We start from the raw sequence: 17,367 nt of genomic DNA, 5'->3' as shown, positions 1-17,367 counted from the left end.
GAATTGTGGCAGAAACAGGCCCTGTTTTGTGCTGAGTAGCAAAGCTCAGATGGGCTAAACAATGGTTGTATATGGGGCCCAAAATTTGGTCGAGCGGGGTGCAGCATCGTGAGCTGAAAACAGGCCCAGAAACGGCTGTGTTAGACCAGGATCAGGCCAAATGATGGCCTAATTCTGAGCTTGGATTGTGGCCTGAGGCCGGCTCTTAATCGAGCTCTTTAACCAGAAATCAGAACCCAGTCTCAGCCCTTGTCGTGGCTGTACAACGGGCCTCACCTACTGTAACGATGGGCCTCTTCACAACAGTTGTGGGTCGCACCATGTTGAGGGTAAGTGAGCTGCATTACTGGCGGGCCACACTCCAGAACAGCTGTGGGCCGCACCCTGTTCACAAGCAAGTGAGCCACACCGTGTAAAATAGTGGACCATCCCAGACAACGCAGTAGGCCACACCACGTACGAAGCTTAGGTGGGCCTCGTCATGGGATGGCGGGCCATCGACAGAAGGCATAGGCCCTACACAATTGTAGGTGGGCCATACGGTATCACAAGTGGGCCGCACCCTGTATGAACAGGTGGGCCGCACCAGGTAAAACTTGGGTGGATCGCACCACACATAACAGTGGGCTTTCCCCCTAGCTCGAATAGCTGAGTGGGCCAGAATAGGGCCGCACTCGGGTGGAGGTCAGTGGGCCTCGCCATTAGGCACTGGTGGGCCACTCGGAGCGGGTTGACCTTGGGCCTATGCACGTTCAGGCCCCGCATGCAACTGGTGGGTTGTACCAAAGATCCGTGGGCCTTACCATATGATAGGTGGGCCTGATCATCTTAAATCAAGCCCATGTTCCCTTAATCACCAAGTCCTCTCTAGTCGTACTCATTTTATAAAGGGGATTGCCTTATAACGCCAGTTATTGTGTTGGGAATGACTCCAGGAGGCTACTTTCATGATATTAGACAGCTAGATACTCGCAATCACTCGAATCAAGGGGCATACTGTTATTTGTCTGGTGATGATTCTCTTCCCCTTGGGCTTTCCATCCCCAACTAGACTAAGAGTAGTCGTTATAATGATCTAGAAATGTAAAGACATTTAATGGCTAATTAGACTTATGGTGGATTGTTTTTAAATTAGTTACCTAGACACTGCTTCAAGGAATGATTTAATAACTTCGAAATAGATTGTATTTATTTGGTATATTTGTTTAGATTAATGATTTCCATGATTTAGAAATAATTGACTTGCCTGGTGAGACCATTTAGTACATTTGATCGTTAGGTTGAAAGCATGCCCTAGGGTCACATTTATACTTGGTTAACTCACTTGAACATGTGTATTAAATTTATAGAAATTATATGCGCAATGTGTTAGTTCACTTAGTACATATTTTGGATTATAAACTCATGATCACGTGACTCGTAAGTGTACATGCAATACTTTCTACTTCTTATTCATACGCAGATTCCATGCTATTGTTTATGACACACACATTGTTGAAATCTCTCTATGGAAACTCTAACTAGGGAGAGTCCGTGCTTGAGGTGTAACTAGACTAAATGTGGCATAAGTAGACCCCTAACATGGAGGTTGTGGATTGTGGCAATTGATTATGGGGGTTACTATCCATGCATGGTTTCTCCTATCTGACTATGGAATGAACCTTACAATATTTACAATTATCGTTGTTTACTCATCTCTTGATCATACATGCCGTCATGTTTTAATCGCCGTACTTAACAAATTTGATAATTCATTCCAAGTCAACATATGGTGGTGGCCCCTTTACAATGGAATTGATTAACCACATGTTGGTGGGTTCTACACACACCCTAAGGCGGAAGCCTCATGGGCCGGGGATGGTAGTCATGGGATACTATGCCCAAGCCGTCAGCCTACGCTGGGTCATGTGCTCCCCGTAGTGACCGTGAGCTCATTTAAATTGGCTGAGTGTAATTGGACTAATGACGGATTGACTAATCATGCATACATTGCATTCGGGCGATGACAGGTGGCTAACTCTAAATGCTATAGCACGTGCCTAATAGGATTTAGTTGGGATATCGTTTCGCTACCTCCCAGACCATCGACTATCGACCCACCATTGGCGAGTTTGGCACTACGCATATATTATGTACTTTCGCTGGTGACCGTTGCATGAGTTTTGCCTAAAAACCAACTGGATGAACATCCCTAGTTGATGTGTACTCATACATCCATGCATTTAATAAGATCGCATCATGTATTGTTTTGTATGCTATATTGTTTTATGTTATATCTTATCTAGAGCGGCGGTGTGTAATCTTGAGGGAAAATCACACTGAGCTAGCCACTCATTCATCGATGTTCAACCGTACAGAAGACGCAGGTACAGGAGCCGATGAGTACGCAGGAGATTCGGAGGCGGTGGCGGTCAAGGAGGAGCTCTATGATGAGGAGCCGCAGCAGGAGGCGACCGCCTATTTTAGGTTAAATCAGTAGATTAGTCCTTTATTATTATCAGCACATTTACAAACTTTAGAAACTTGAGGTTATGTAATTGGCCCCTAGCTGAGTGGGCCAGAATATTGTTCCTATCTTTGGATCACATCTATGCTATATTTTATTCCTGCTATACACTTTGATATACTTATTAATTACCACTATTAGTAGTTAACTCCTGAATTTTTGGAATGTGAGTCGTGTACTCGGGTTCTAAAAACCAGGGCATTACAGTACATAAGTTACTGTTTCATAAGAATTCAAGGCATTTCCTAATGGACATGTACACGGGTCTAGATTTCAAAAGAACATAATAAGGGATGAGCACTATAGTCGAATACAGGAAGGATCTAAGCATTCTTTGGGAATGTGGGCGGTCACTTCACTCACTCCGTACATGTGAGAGACATGTGTTCAAATTTATCTTGTTAACCTTGTGAAATTGGGGATATCATAACCAAAAATCCCATATTTGTCAACAAACCAACTATACGGACAGCTAATTAACCTAATCCACACGTATAAGGGACATGCAGCCGGATTCACCTTGTAAAATCAGCAAATCTGGGAATATCATACTTGTAATTTCACCATTATCAAACAAATCAAGCAATGCATGCATCAGGGAAGTTAAAACCAGAATTTCTTCCTCCAAATTCGGGAAATTTATATGCAGAGTTTTGAATTCAACCATTCCACTTCATAGAAGCAACATGCAAAGCAATTTATCAAACATAATCACTAAGATTCGTCCTAGGTATGATAATAGGTCACCTAGAGGTAATGGTCCGCACTTATGGTCAGTTGGAGGTCCTTGGAGTTGCTCTAGCAGCGCCGGGTCCATGAATTGATGTGTCGGGGCCCTGTGCCAAAGGAATCGGCATGTTAGGACACATGCAAGTGGCCTATCTTACGAAAATTTGGGAAGAATCCGAGTGGTTACCTTCCGATTAGTGATACTCCGCCTCTACGGTGGTAGGGCCGCGGTTTTTGATGAATGGCGGTGGTAGGAGAGGGGGACTACTCAATTTCCAGCTCCCTTCCTCACACAACTCCCCCTTCCTTCTCTCTCCCTCTCTCTCTTTTCTCTCTCTTCCCTCTCTCTCTCTCTCTTCTTTGCTGGAAATGTGTTGTGGGAGTGAGGGAGAGAGAGTTATAGGCTTATATAGCCTAGGTTTTTGCCCAACTGGTCCTGGGGTGGCAATTCCTACCACAAGTGACCCTTTGGGGCACACTAACGATTTTTGAGGCTGCCCTGTTGGCCCCCTGACTCATCTATGCCATAGGATAGGTGTCCCATAGTCTGATGAGGGGCTGTCCAAATTTTGGTAGCAAATGGACACAAAATTTGATCGCAAGGGCCCGATTTATGATCAACGGTCACCGTCCCTCAATCAAAGGTCAGATTTGGTGGATGAGGGCAAGAAAATATCTTCGACCTACGGTGCCAGTTTGGGTGAAATCTAACGGTCGGAATGTCATAATTTATTGTCCTAAGGGGTAGGCTAATTGTTTTAAAAATTCGGATCTTAGGCCATTATTTGGGAGAGTTGCGTTTCACAAACCCCGGCTGGATGGTGCAAATCGTCCGTTTCCAGGCATCGTTTGGATCCATTGCCCGCGATGGACCAGAAGCCCAATGAGGTCTGTAGCTTCCCATAGTTTCGAATTTATCTGCCCCTTTTGAGCGTTGCACGGCCCGTACGAATAGTCACCAAGTATCATTGGGCAGACCGACTCTACGCCCGCGTTCGACCTGAACATATTCAAACTCGATCGCATTAGTGGCTTAATTTGTTTTAATTTATTAGTAGTGGGCCTCGCACGTGTGATAAAATTGTGCGGTCCTAAAGCAATCTACTCGTGGGCGCCTTAGGACACTGTTCTGATTGGCCTGGGTGTTACACAGGTAGATAAAAAACTCCAGTGGGCCACACCACTAAAAACAATTAGAACGGAAACAACCGTTGAAACCTTCCTCAACCCGACTGTGATATTTATATGCCATCCAAACCGTTCATATGCATATTACCACTCAGATAAAGGTACAAATACCATCCTGATACAAAACTTGTTGCCTTCGCGAAGTTTACAATGGTAAGCATTCAATCTCCACTGTTTTCTGTGTTGTGCCCCACGTAAGTTTTCCATCTGCCATAATTTTGGATTTCTATACAATTATGATCCTGCGAAGCTGATGGACGGAGTAAATTTGTCACAGGAATCACTGCAGGGCCACGTAGCTTCCAACCACAGGAGCTTCCAGTAGTAGCTGTGGCACAGGCAAGTCGCCTCCTACTCTCCCAATGGATCACAGAACTGGGACTGCTAATGCTAACCCCACAGACACGTGCCAACCAAGAAAATTTTGTGGGATATCCGAGCAGTTTATAAGTTGGCCCCGCCTTGAATATGACCATACCCAAAAATGGGTGGTCCGCTCATCAGATGGGGCCACCCCCATCCAAAAATTGTTGAGCTAGAAGTACACATACAATAGGCCCCAACGTGGACGGCAGATACGCTTTACAACATGACCATCCGTTGATCAGATGGATAGGATCGGATATAGCTTATCACATTGAGCTTGCCCCTTGAGAAGTATACGTTAATGAACGTGGCCCCACCTTCAACAGAGAAGCTCAACGGTGGTAAAGACTCTACAAAAACCGCAAAAAATTAACCATGTCATGTATAAGGTGAATGAATGGATCCTTTCTCTTGCGCCGGTGGTAGACTCTCTCAGACGTTTCAACACCTGGTCAGGGGTTCGACTACCCATAGGAGGTGAAATTCCACTAAGGCTTGAGTGTGTAGGTGTGTGTGCGTGCGTAAAAAAAAATACTAATAATAATAATAATAAAGATGTATAAGGTGAATCCAATCATCAGGTGGGCCACACGAGTACATTGAAGCAGTGATCCATCCTCTCCATGTATAGATGAGTGTAGAACATTGAAAAGAAACTTTTCAACCGTTCACATTCAAATCCAAAAATCAAAAGGTCAAGATCATTCTTGAGGCGTCATTATTGCACCGTTAACTCATTTATGAACGGTTCCAATCGTGGGGACCATCGCTACATGCGGGTTTTGATGTGGTAAGGTGCCACCGTACCACACATGATGCAATGGTGACCAGTTTCCACCCCAGGATTGCATCCTCATGATCATCTAAACCGTTCACGTCCTCTTTATTAGTGTATAGATGCTACATTCTTATAATCCTATTTTCATTGATGATCCTGACGTTTGAACCTTTGATTTGAATATGACCCTTTAAATATCCATTCTTAAACAAATTTCCCCGTTCAACAAATTCTTCCTTTGATGGCCCGAGTAGCATAAGAGTCCAGAACATGAACGATTCAGATCATCACTTAAGATGCACTGGGTGGTGAAAAACCTACCCCAGTATCATATCTTGGTAAGATAGCACCGTACTCTATCAAAACCCCTCTACTCTAATCCTCTACATGTGGAAGCGGATTGCCGGTGGCACGGCGTGGCCCAAGCTCTGTGGGGCCCACCGTGGTGTATGTTTTTTTATCCAGACCGTCCATCCTTTTTTTCCAATGCAGTATACGGGAAGGAGCCCAAAAATGATGCAGATCCAAAGCGTAAGTAGATCACATCACAGAAAACAATGGGCATGGACAGATGACCGGCTTACGTATATCGAATACGTCATGGTGGGCCCAAAGCTCATGTCCTCCCAGGTCCTTGAAAACTTTTCAGGGAAGGGAAAACACAAATATCAGCTTTATTCAAAACGTCGCATGATCCCATACTTCCGTGGCCCGAAGAAGTTTATAGCAGGGGACGGTCCATCCGCACTGTTTCCCATGGTGTGGTACACATGAGCTTTGGATCTGCCTCATGTTTGAGAATGGATGAACAGAATAGACATAACACATGCAATCATGGTGGGAACTACAGATAATCAGCGTAAAAAATCAACCACAAATTTCAGTTGCTTTTGGGAGTGCTGATGTAGTTGGCCAAGGAAGAAAAGAAAGGAGAAAATGGGGCATACAATCCCTATATCTGTTTTGGGATAGGGGGCCTATCAAAGTGGTGGTCATTATAGCCACACGTACAGTCAATAATCTGCACAGAAATTGGAGACTTTTGGGTAATGATCGGAAGGGCCCACTGAGGCATCATATTTCCATTCCATTCTTTCATTCTTATAAGGCGTCTGTCATTTACCAAAGGTGTCAATTCACTCCCCCCTCATAATCTAGAACGGAGAATATTCAACCTACTCCTCTCAACCCTTTCTTGTTAATTTTAGATTCCTTTATTCTCTCTTGATAGGAATTGGATTTGCTGATATAAAAACGGAAAGATTTAATAAATAAATTAAGGAGGAGAAAATAAGGATTTTAACAAGAAAGCTACCTATTAATATACAATTTACACTCCAGTACCTTTTGCAATAAGTTTTAACTTATTACCCAATTCCCTTCCATTATGTTTATTAACAGTAGTTAGGGTGGGCTGATGCAAGCAAAAACCACCAGATGCATCACCTTATGTTACACTTAGGCCCCAAAAATCAGCCCCCGTCTATGATTCAGGTGAAACGGGAAACCTTCACCCTTCAAACTGTTTCTCCTGGTGTGATCCACCGGGATCATAGATGTGCCTGGTGTTTGGGCCACATGTATACATTTTATGCCTGGCATCGAATGGTTTGAGTGGTTTTCACATAATTATCACAGTCAAATGTAAAAATCAAGGGTGGACGGCTCTCCTGACTGTTTCCTCGTACGTGGCTTACCTGAATCCGCTGGTTTTTGCTATGGGCTTAAAGTGGGATTAGACATATATAGGCTTTAAAGGCTTTTGAGAGGACAAAAGGAGGTGGGTACGAAAATTGAAGTGCATCCAAGGAAACAAGTAGAAAAGAGACATTCACCCTTGATTTTTACAACACCCACTGTCAAACCAAAATTTAGGGCCAAGGCATAAATATCAAGCTCATATGCGATTTTGGCAAGTGAAGGTTGCCCTACAGACTTTCCAATCATGTTATGCCACGTAAATCCCAGATGTGGGTCTGCTTTTTGGAACCTAAGCTTTGGTGACGCACCTTATTTGCCCTACAGACTTTCCAATCATGTTATGCCACGTAAATCCCAGATGTGGGTCTGCTTTTTGGAACCTAAGCTTTGGTGACGCACCTTATTGTCAGGGTGGATTTTAAATGAATATCACAGTAGGTAAATAGGCGCCACCGACCCATTCACACGGCAGCCAACTTCCATTAATCAGAAGGTTCTATGATGATAATTACTTAAATTTATGGGATACGTAGTTTTCTGTTAAATTCCCTCCAATATGTGCAAAACATAACCAGTGAAAAATCTAAATCCACATACAGACATTTGAAAATTCAAAATTTGAAATGCCTGCCTCGTTCTCAACAACCCAAACAAAAGATGGAGCGGATTTCGAGGCTCTTCACCCCACCACATGCGGAGCAGATTCAGTGTCAGTGGGTAACACACTAGTCGGTGTTTCCCTGAGCATAAGGCCCACCTTGATGCATGTGTTGTATATCCACAGGCTTATTTTAGGGCATGGTGCCAAAAATACCGTACGTTTACTTGCCATCTAACCTGTTGATAAGGTCACACGGACCAAGATGAAGTGAGAACACTTATATCATGGTGCGAATTCAATCTCCCCAGTGGTCGACTTGAAATTTGAATTTGCTTCATTTCTTGGACGACCTAAAATGAGCTGAAAATTTCTATAGCCGGCATCGATATATGATAACACATAAATCACGGTGGGCCCACGATAAGGAAAACAGCTAACCTAATCCGCCTCCCACCGTATAATGATCCATGATTCCCAACTACATTCATGCATAAATATATATAGACCCACAGGAAAAATCTCGGTGATAAGATATCCTCGCGTCGCGAGGATACAAGGCACCATTTTATGGGAGGGGCATCGGTGGATCCGATGGGGTGGGTGAGACCGCTGACTGTGGGGCTCACAGTGATGTATGTCTTAAATCTACACCGTCCAACCATTTTCGAAGCTAATTTTAGGGCAGGTTTCCAAAAATGAGGCTGACCAAGATCATAGGTGGACCACACCACAGGAAACAGTGACGATTGAATCCCCACCGTTAAAAACTCCCTGGATTCCGCCTGAATGTTTATTTGCCATCCAGCCTGTTGATAAGGTTACAAAGACCTAATTGAAGAGACCACATGATCTTAAGCTTTTGTGGCCCACAAGGAAGTTTTTAATGTTTTAACAGTCAATTAACACCGTTGCCTGTATTATAGTGAGCTCCACAGGAGATTTGGATCATGCCCTAAAATGAGCTTTCGATAAGATGAACGACATGGATGTAGTGAGAAATATCACGGTGGGCTCCACAGGGGTCCCACCCACCTCGGCGGATCCGGGCCCTCATTTTATGGGGAGTGATGACTCTGTCCAACGAGCCATATAAACTATCTGGATTATCCATCAGGTGGTAGGGTAGATAGGCCGAGCACCTCAATCACACACCGTGAACACAGCTTTAACTGAAGGAGAGAACACCCACAGATAATCACTCACAGAAAAAGCAAAATACTTTCATTTACCCCTTGTGTAGCATCTTTTTCTTCTTTTCTCGTTCTTTTTCTTTTTTCTTTCCGGCCCCCAATTCTACAACAATGAAAAGACGGCCGTGGCTTTCATTCTAGAAGCACTGGGCTAACTCCAGCTAGATCCCACCTCCACTCCCACAAAAAAATAAAAAAAACAAAGGTTCAAACAAAAAAAAAAAAAAGAAAGAAAGAAAGAAGAAAGGAAAAGAAAAGCTTTTACTCTTGCGCTTTGACACCAATACACCCACACACCCCACAACAGCTGACACACCCTACCAAACCAGGACCCACTGAAAGAAAAAGAACGAAAGACAAACGGAAAAAAAAAAAAAAAAGAGTGAGAGTTGTACAGATTTTTCGCACTGGCGCCACCCCAGCACCGGCCTGCAGCTATGGTACAACAGGCTTGGAGTGAGCCCATTAATGGTCATCAATAGCCACTAATCCCCCTGATTGGAAAATTTCAAAAGCAGTCCTTACATGCCCGCCAATCAAAATACCATGGAGCTGATGGGCATCAATCAATCAAGGGATCTTCTCAGGAGTTCTTCATGCTGCTGCTCGGGCAAAATGCTCCTCCTGTTTCAAACTTCCACTCGTTCCTTTGATTCACTGTTTGACTGCAGTTCTTCCTTGTCCCTTGGAGCAGCCAATTCCATCGTCTGATGACCAGTGACTGCTGACTTCAGATCAACTGCCTTTATTGCTTGCGCAGCGTCCACTGGTTTTTGCTGTAAAGACAGATATCCAAAAGTTTGAAAAACTGAGGCAGCTAAGATTAACGAGTTCAGAGTAATAAAATGTGTTTCTGATTCAAAGCAGAAAAAAGAGGTACTCAAGTACTGTAACAACCTGGGGAGAGAGTGTTAGCCACACAGCTGTGGGATGTGTCTGGGAAGAGAGAAACAGAGGATGTTTCCATGATGTCAGCAACAGTGTTGAGTGGGTTGTAGAGAGAGCTTGGGATTTTGTTTGGGAATGGGGCTGCTGTAATAGTGGGGAGTGAGTGTGCTCTGTGACTATGTCAATAGGTGACTGGGTTGGTTTTTTGCAGTTCTGTATTCTTTTTTGTTGCCTTTCCTGTTTTAATAAAATTCCCGTTAACTTTTAAAATAAATAAATAAATAATGTAACCACATAGAAAGAAGGAAAACCCCATTTTGACCCCCTACTTTCTTTTTGATGATGATACAGTAAAGAAATTTAATAAATAAAATTATGTTTTATACACCTAGCTCAGTATCCCCTGGCAGTGTACTACTCTCCTGACGCTGTGTAGCCCAGGATCAAGTATTACCACAGCCATAGAAAAAGGCACTGGCCTCAATGCCCTACCAAAAACAAGAGGGAAATTTTCTTTGAATTTCCTCTCCTTCCTTTTCGATAATTTTGTCAAACTATTAATGAAGTCATTTATTAAAAGAAGTCTGATTTTGAAATTCTGTCACAATATAATATGCAGAAGTAGTGGCACTGGAAACATCCATGGTGAATATCTTTCATTCAAGGAAGGCCCATGTCTTCCTCATATAATAAATAATCAAAGAAGAAAGAGGGAGAACTTACTATTCTACGGAACTAATAAAGGATGAGGAACAATTTCCATGTTAGGAAATCTCTTCATGATGAATATAAATGGAAATAAGGAAGTTGGTTAAACCTTCACTGATTAAAACAGTAGGGATTGCATTAGCTTGCTCAAGCCCAAAGACATTTTTTTTCTTGTTTTTTTTTTCCTTTAGTGAGGCAATTTACCTGCAAATGCTCCAAATGCGGTGTGAGCGGCCTTGTCCTCTTGTCTTGCATTGCCTTCTGCCTGCTTTCATAAAATCCAAAGTCATCCAATATGGATGTCTTGGCTGAATAGTTCTTAAAAATGTTCAGCATCTCAATCCCTTGATGAAATCTCACCTATGAAGGAAGAGAAGAAAATATCAGAAAGATCAATTCAACAAGCAGCAACACATAAACATCAAATGCAAACATGGGAATCCTGAATACCAACAGGAAAGCAAACCATCCAAATAACAGCAGCAGTATCAGAAAACTCAGGCCATAATTTAGCTAATTGCAAGCAGTAATAACAAAGAATCAAATTCCAACAGTGGATCACAGTTTTTGTAGATGTGAATTAATACAACATTTGAAATTACTAGGTACTCATTCAGTAGATTTACATGAAAAGCAGAAGAATTAGTATTCGTCAAGTGCCATAATGTGTGGTCCCAATGCCCGGTTGTGACAAATTGAATGGGTTTCTTCAGTGGCAACTGCCAACAATAGCCAAAACTTGGGCAGTAACAGTCTTTTGCTTCAACTTCAAACGATAGAAGGCTCGCCAGTATCGAAGCTGGCATTATTGGATGTGTACAAACATCAGTAGCAGCAGCAGTTACTGCCTCATACATTAAAGTTTTACAAAGAAGCTCCGAAATGGCATGCAAGCTCGAATTTCTTAAAGTGAAACAAAAGAAAGTTCCAACTTAAACTTCATTAGGGAGTGGGAACATTTCCTGTCATTATGTGGAAGGGATTTGTCCTTTTCCAGATGAGGCTTCTTAAGGTATACAAAAACAGTTCCATAACGGCCATAACCGTTGCACATTACGGGGCCATAACTGTTACGCATTATGGGGCCATATCAGCGCCAATACAACCATAAAGACCCCCTTTCAAAGGAATAAATAAATAAAATCAGTTCAAATGCTTATTTCTTCATTTCAACCGTGGACAAACTCATTTTAGACTAGCCCTCAGCCTGAGGGTCAAAACACAATATTTAAGTTTGATTCGCCGAATCAAAGTGGAATGGACCATTTTCAGAAAAAAAAATAAATAAATAAATAAAGGGAAGAAGGGGTAGGCTGTCACTTCTTCTCATTTAGTAATCTTCTTTTATTGTAGTACAATGTGGCTAATCCAAAAAATCATGTTGATTTGTCTTTGATTAGGTCCATTTTGGCTAACTTTCAGCATGTCAAACTGACACAGTATTCATTCGAAAGATGGCTTGATACACACGTATGCAAGCAAAAGATTGATTCTAGAGTTAAATTTTTCCCTTGTTCAGATCATTTTGAAACTTTTTTCGGCCAAGATAATCATCCGATATAGTTTGACATGCCCTGTATTTGTATTGTAATCATCCGATGGCATAATAAGTCAACACATACGAAGTAATTCATACCTCCTGAGTATCTCTGCTGTTCGTTACAGGTTTGTTTTCATTGTTCTCGAGAATTATATGACGAAACTGAGGATTTGGGATATCCTTAATGATATGCCACTTGACAGGAAAGGATCCATTCCACTTGTCTTGCTGCCAAAACTCCATGCTCTTGTTAAAATCTACTCTGCCAACCATCTCAGCTACTCCACAGAACTGACCACTCGCATTTACCTGATCAAAAGATAATGCAGGACAAGATAAGCGACCATCACTATCCAAGAAACTTTATATAAAAAGAAAATACCCAGCACCAGAAAACTATCAGATTTTTATTTTTATTTTTTTTGAGAGAACAATCAGATTTTAGTTTCTTTGCTGCAATGTAAGATGAAACTTGGGTGTTTCCAAAAAAAAAAAAAAGAGGGGTACTGACTAAAAAATGCTTGGCAACGATAAATCGAGAGTAATTTATACATGTTATCCTTAACCTATGTGCATGAACACGTAGACAGTAGACATAGCCAGATAACAAGTCAGTGTCAAATGCACATGTTCATGTTGAAACAACAAACCAAAACAGAGGAAATTTCCAAAGTCATGGGCCCTGAATTTCAAAAACTGAATTAGGCACCTTCACTTATAAAAGAAAACACTTCAAACAAAGTAGCACCTGCATTCAATTTGATAGAATGCCTTCAGGGCAACTTATCAGATGTAAAGTGTAAAATGACCAATAATCTGGCAGGCTACTTATATATAAAATAAAATAGTTTGCATAACCAGCAATGGGAATATAGAAAGAAAGAAGACATACTGAAAAGAAAAGAAAGATAGGACACTTGCAGCCCTTCTCCTCCATTCTCTCTTGGGCAGCTTGATAAGCATCGTCGAGTCTCTTATTTCCATTTTGAGTGCTCGCCCAAACATTGTACTTAATACTCTTATGGACATCATCCTCACTGTATGATTTTATTACATAGAACAAAGCCTGATCATATTTGGTCGGAAAATCTGGATGGTTGAATTGATCCCTCCGGATTACAGTGGTTGAGCTGTTACTACTGGGATTCATCTCAGCACTTGGAGATTCAACTGGAGCCACCACCGAAACCCAAGTATTTTTGGCACTGTTTGTTCTAGGACCACGGTTTTGTTCATTTAGCAAATCGAAATCACTAGTTCCATTAGCTTTGCTTCTCGTTTTTAGCTTTTCAGTGCCTGCCCAACCTCGTCCATTTGCTTTGACACTAGCAGGGTTATTTGGATAGAGCAAGCCACCCTTCACCTGGTTAGGGCAGGAAGGAAACTTCGCTATGGGGAAGTAACCCTTTGTCAGAACAGTGGCTGCCTGAAAACCAGATCCCTGTTGCAACGCCTGCAAATTAACACACATGTTGCCAATTCTATCTGAAGTAAAATAAAAAAGAAACAAAAAAAAAAATAAAATGAAATGCCCCCATGGTCATCAAGTGCAAACCGCTGCAGTACCTTATTTGCTGGCTTTAGAGACTGGTTAGGAACACCACCGCTTGGTGGCACATTCAATGCTGGTGAAGAGCCTTTCATTTCACCCGTGGTAGTAAACTTAGAGGGTGGTGTAGGCTTTAACTGAGAAAGGGTATGACTTGGAGCAGAGAAATTAGGCTTGGGAACGGGAATGGTTGGAGCTCCACCAAATGCATTGACATGGGCCCCATCCATGAATAGGGGAGATGCATCCCATCCATATGCTGGCACTACCTCCGAGCCATATGGTACTGAAGAAGGGTAATATCCTGGAGAAGCAAGAGGCTGTGGAATCACTGGACCTGGGAAGTATGACTGCTGGCTCAAATATTGACCATCAACACCAATCATAGCTCCAGGTATGTATGGACCATAAGGATTGTACCCAGGTTGAAACCCTGGGATATAGCAGATGAGTGAGCCATTATCTGCTTGAATTGCCTGGAAAAAAAAAGAGGATAAAATCATTACCATAACCTATGACAGGAAGATGTTTTTGACAACTTACCTAGCCAATTTCCACAAACTTGTATAACCAGTGTAAGCATACACTTGCCTACATGCATCCGGATCTGATGTTTAAAATGACTTTTAGGCACAGCCATTTGAAAAGAAAGAAAGAAAGAAAAACACTATCTTTTTAAGTAGACATGGAAAAACAAAATCTATGCAACTTCAAATAACCATAAAAACTGAGATTTAGAATACTGTTTAAAACTAGAAGTCACACCAGCTCCAAGATCAGACGAATTGTAGCTACAGCAAAGGCTAACAAACACAAGCCACAATATTTGCTAGAAATAAATGATAATCCACATGCAACTGCATATCATAAAGTATCCAGCTAACTCCTGGTGTACGTAAAAGGCACACCTCAATAGTTCTACTATCACTGGACCAATCCATTGAAGTAAACCCAGTACCTCAATAGTTCTACTATCACTGGACCAATCCATTGAAGTAAACCCAGAAAACACTATCTCACAAGTAGAACCAAATAGAGTTTTTTTAACTTTCGAATCCCAACATTAAGGACCAATACAAATAGCAGACTAGACTCAATAAGTGAGAAAAAGCAAAACATGCCAAACAGATGATATACACGTACATGTGCCCTTGAAACAACAACAACAGTTGACCAAAAACCATGCAAAACACAAGTTGATCAACTTACACGATATTGAATATCCAATCCATCAGGCCCAAAGTAGTAACCCTGATCATCCCATTCTCCAAAGGAGCCATCATAACCTGGTATCGACATGACTATCAGATTCAGAAGAAAAAAAAAAGGAGGGGAAGAAGAAGAAGAAGATGATACTTTGCTATTCAAAATACACATATAGAGAACACTGAATTGCTCAGCTGAAGATACCAATCCCAACAAACATAACAAACCTGGATAACAGTATCCATAGTAGTTGCTTGCCGGATAATAGATCCCCTGCTCAGCCATCAAAGACTCCTGATCCACATCGCTCTCCTTGAAACTACTTGTCGCATCCCCCGATGAGGATATACATGATGTGGCATCAAATGGGCTTCCATCCTTTGAAGCAGCCTGGCATAATCGGGAAATCACAGATATCAAATTATGCTACAACCCATAATCACAGTTGAATCGTTCTGCCCGAAGCAAAAGGCGATAAAGATCGAGTCTAGTTCACCATATAAAGTGAAAGTATATCACTAAAGAGAAATCTAAACTATAAAACACTAAAAAACCACATACCACATTGGAATCAATGGCTTCAGAAGAAGGATCTACTTTCAGATTCTTCATCATCCCTTCCAGAGCTGGACAATACAAGTTAAGGCACCCACAACCACAATACTACACTAAAGCTCATCTCTCTTTGATCTGAAATACACAAGACTCCTCTCTCTCTTACCAATACCCACATAAGGAGAGGAACCAACTGAAATTTCACATGAAAAAGAGAACGGATTCTATATCAAACAAATCAGCAACCCCTATACAATATCAAACAGCAGAATGACAGTCCATTTGGATATCAATCAGCTAGTGAGGAAGGCGGGAAACTTCTATACCAAAATCACCCATCAGCCATTTCATCCAAATCGCTACTGATCTGCGGTACATCCAAACAGACCCGTGACTTACTAACATTAAGTTACCAGATCAGCAAAGTACAATACAACTCATGCAATGCCCACTTCTCTGGCAAAACCACAAAATCCCAACAACTATATACTTCAATTCAATTAGATAATTTATTTATTTTTTTTGGAGAGAAACAAGATGATTAAAAAGATCCTAATCTCCATCTAATTTACGTAAATCAGCACAAATTAACCAAAGATCCGAACGAGCTACTACTGAAGATCGTCCAAAGACAGAACAATATTTCACATAAACCTTAACCAAAATGTTCCAAAACCACAACAGCAAGCCGCTGTAAAACCCTAACCCTAACTTAGGATCAAGAACCAACAAAGCCGGGTGGTAGACTCCCAGGAGTTTCAACACCGGGTCAAGGGTTCGAGTACCCACCAGTGGTGAAATCCCACGGCGTGCGTGTGTGGGGTGTGTGCGCGCGTGTGTTATAAAAAATAAAAATAAAAATAAAAATAAAGAACCAACAAAGCCAGCCCATTTAAAACCTCAGATCGATCAGAGCGTTTTAAATCAAGCAGACTACCAGATAGGGACAATCTAGATGAAACTCAAATGGAAAATCTCGTACTAAAATCAGGAAAAAAAAAAAACACTACCGTATGCATCCAGACAGTCGACTGAGATCCGAAACAAGATCAGAATCATAAAAACCACAGAAAACAGGAAAAAAGATATTAAAAAACCAAATCCGTCAGAGGAGAAGACAAACCCTAAATCGAGGCGAAAAGCGAGGAAATCGACAGACCTGACCGAGAAATTGCAGAGAAAATACAAAAGAAGAAAGGATACGCTTCTCCAGCTGTTTTTCGGCGGCCATGAAATCGCACCAAAGATCTCCACAAAAGAATCCGCGATTATCTTCCTCCAGTTCGGTAAAACAACTGCGGAATCTCCCAAACCCAAATAAAAAACCGCTTTTGCAGACGAAAACCGGCAAAACCGACGAGAAGAGCCCTGGATCCGCAGGAATAAAACCGCCCTGACAGGGAAAACCGCCTAAGGAAGGAACGAGACCGCTTCGGAAGAGGCGAGAAGTCGGAATCCGAAACGGCGAGAGGGAGTGCGGCGATGTGGAGAAGATAGTTTTGTTGGAAGCTGAAAAGTCAAGAGTAAACGAACGGATGTGGAGCGTCCACGTCACTTGAAGAGCAGAGATCGAACGGGCTTTGTCGCGTCTCTCTACAGTCGATAAGGGCCCTTCCGTCCGATTATAAAAACAAAGGGGAGCGGGGTCATTATTTATAAATAAATAAATAAATATCCGGTTCCTTCGAAAGTTCCTGCACAGTAAAGCTTATCAGCGAGTCGTTCCCGTGTGTGTCGAGTCACGAAACCGCATTTGCTTTTGTGGATTAGATGCGGCACCCAACACGGTGCGGCCCTTACTGTGGGGCCCACCTTGATGTATGTACTCTAAATCCACGCCGTCCATCCGCTTTTCCAGATTA

At 42.1% G+C, this 17,367-nt stretch overlaps 1 protein-coding gene and 1 long non-coding RNA gene across 2 annotated transcripts; both read right to left on the bottom strand.

Annotated features, from left to right (window-relative positions):
* Nucleotides 1-9,295: 9,295 nt before the first annotated feature.
* On the bottom strand, nucleotides 9,296-17,138 carry LOC131240882 (YTH domain-containing protein ECT4-like). Its single transcript, XM_058239406.1, has 9 exons — nucleotides 16,709-17,138; nucleotides 15,512-15,576; nucleotides 15,178-15,340; nucleotides 14,954-15,030; nucleotides 13,762-14,220; nucleotides 13,088-13,636; nucleotides 12,292-12,504; nucleotides 10,860-11,015; nucleotides 9,296-9,835 (listed from the first exon to the last, which is right to left on the bottom strand). The coding sequence occupies exons 1-9, from the start codon at nucleotides 16,734-16,736 to the stop codon at nucleotides 9,689-9,691; spliced, it is 1,857 nt and encodes a 618-aa protein (XP_058095389.1). The 5' UTR covers nucleotides 16,737-17,138; the 3' UTR covers nucleotides 9,296-9,688.
* On the bottom strand, nucleotides 14,585-14,947 carry LOC131240883 (uncharacterized). The gene is made up of 2 exons (XR_009168890.1): nucleotides 14,703-14,947; nucleotides 14,585-14,652 (listed from the first exon to the last, which is right to left on the bottom strand). It is a non-coding gene; the product is annotated as an uncharacterized LOC131240883 (long non-coding RNA).
* Nucleotides 17,139-17,367: the final 229 nt, after the last annotated feature.

This window comes from Magnolia sinica, chromosome 3 (genome assembly GCF_029962835.1).
Source record: "Magnolia sinica isolate HGM2019 chromosome 3, MsV1, whole genome shotgun sequence".
Taxonomy (NCBI): domain Eukaryota; kingdom Viridiplantae; phylum Streptophyta; class Magnoliopsida; order Magnoliales; family Magnoliaceae; genus Magnolia; species Magnolia sinica.
The sequence above is the reverse complement of the archived record's forward strand: the minus strand, read 5'-3'. Positions and strand labels throughout refer to the sequence as shown.

Excerpts from the sequence above, each read along its gene's own strand:
- LOC131240882 (XM_058239406.1), bottom strand. The coding sequence starts at position 16,736 with ATGGCCGCCGAAAAACAGCTGGAGAAGC. Across the intron at positions 15,577-16,708 it reads CGAAAAACAGCTGGAGAAGC|CTCTGGAAGGGATGATGAAG; the intron begins GTATCCTTTCTT and ends TGTATTGTCCAG. Across the intron at positions 11,016-12,291 it reads ACAGCAGAGATACTCAGGAG|GTGAGATTTCATCAAGGGAT; the intron begins GTATGAATTACT and ends CTTCCTTCATAG.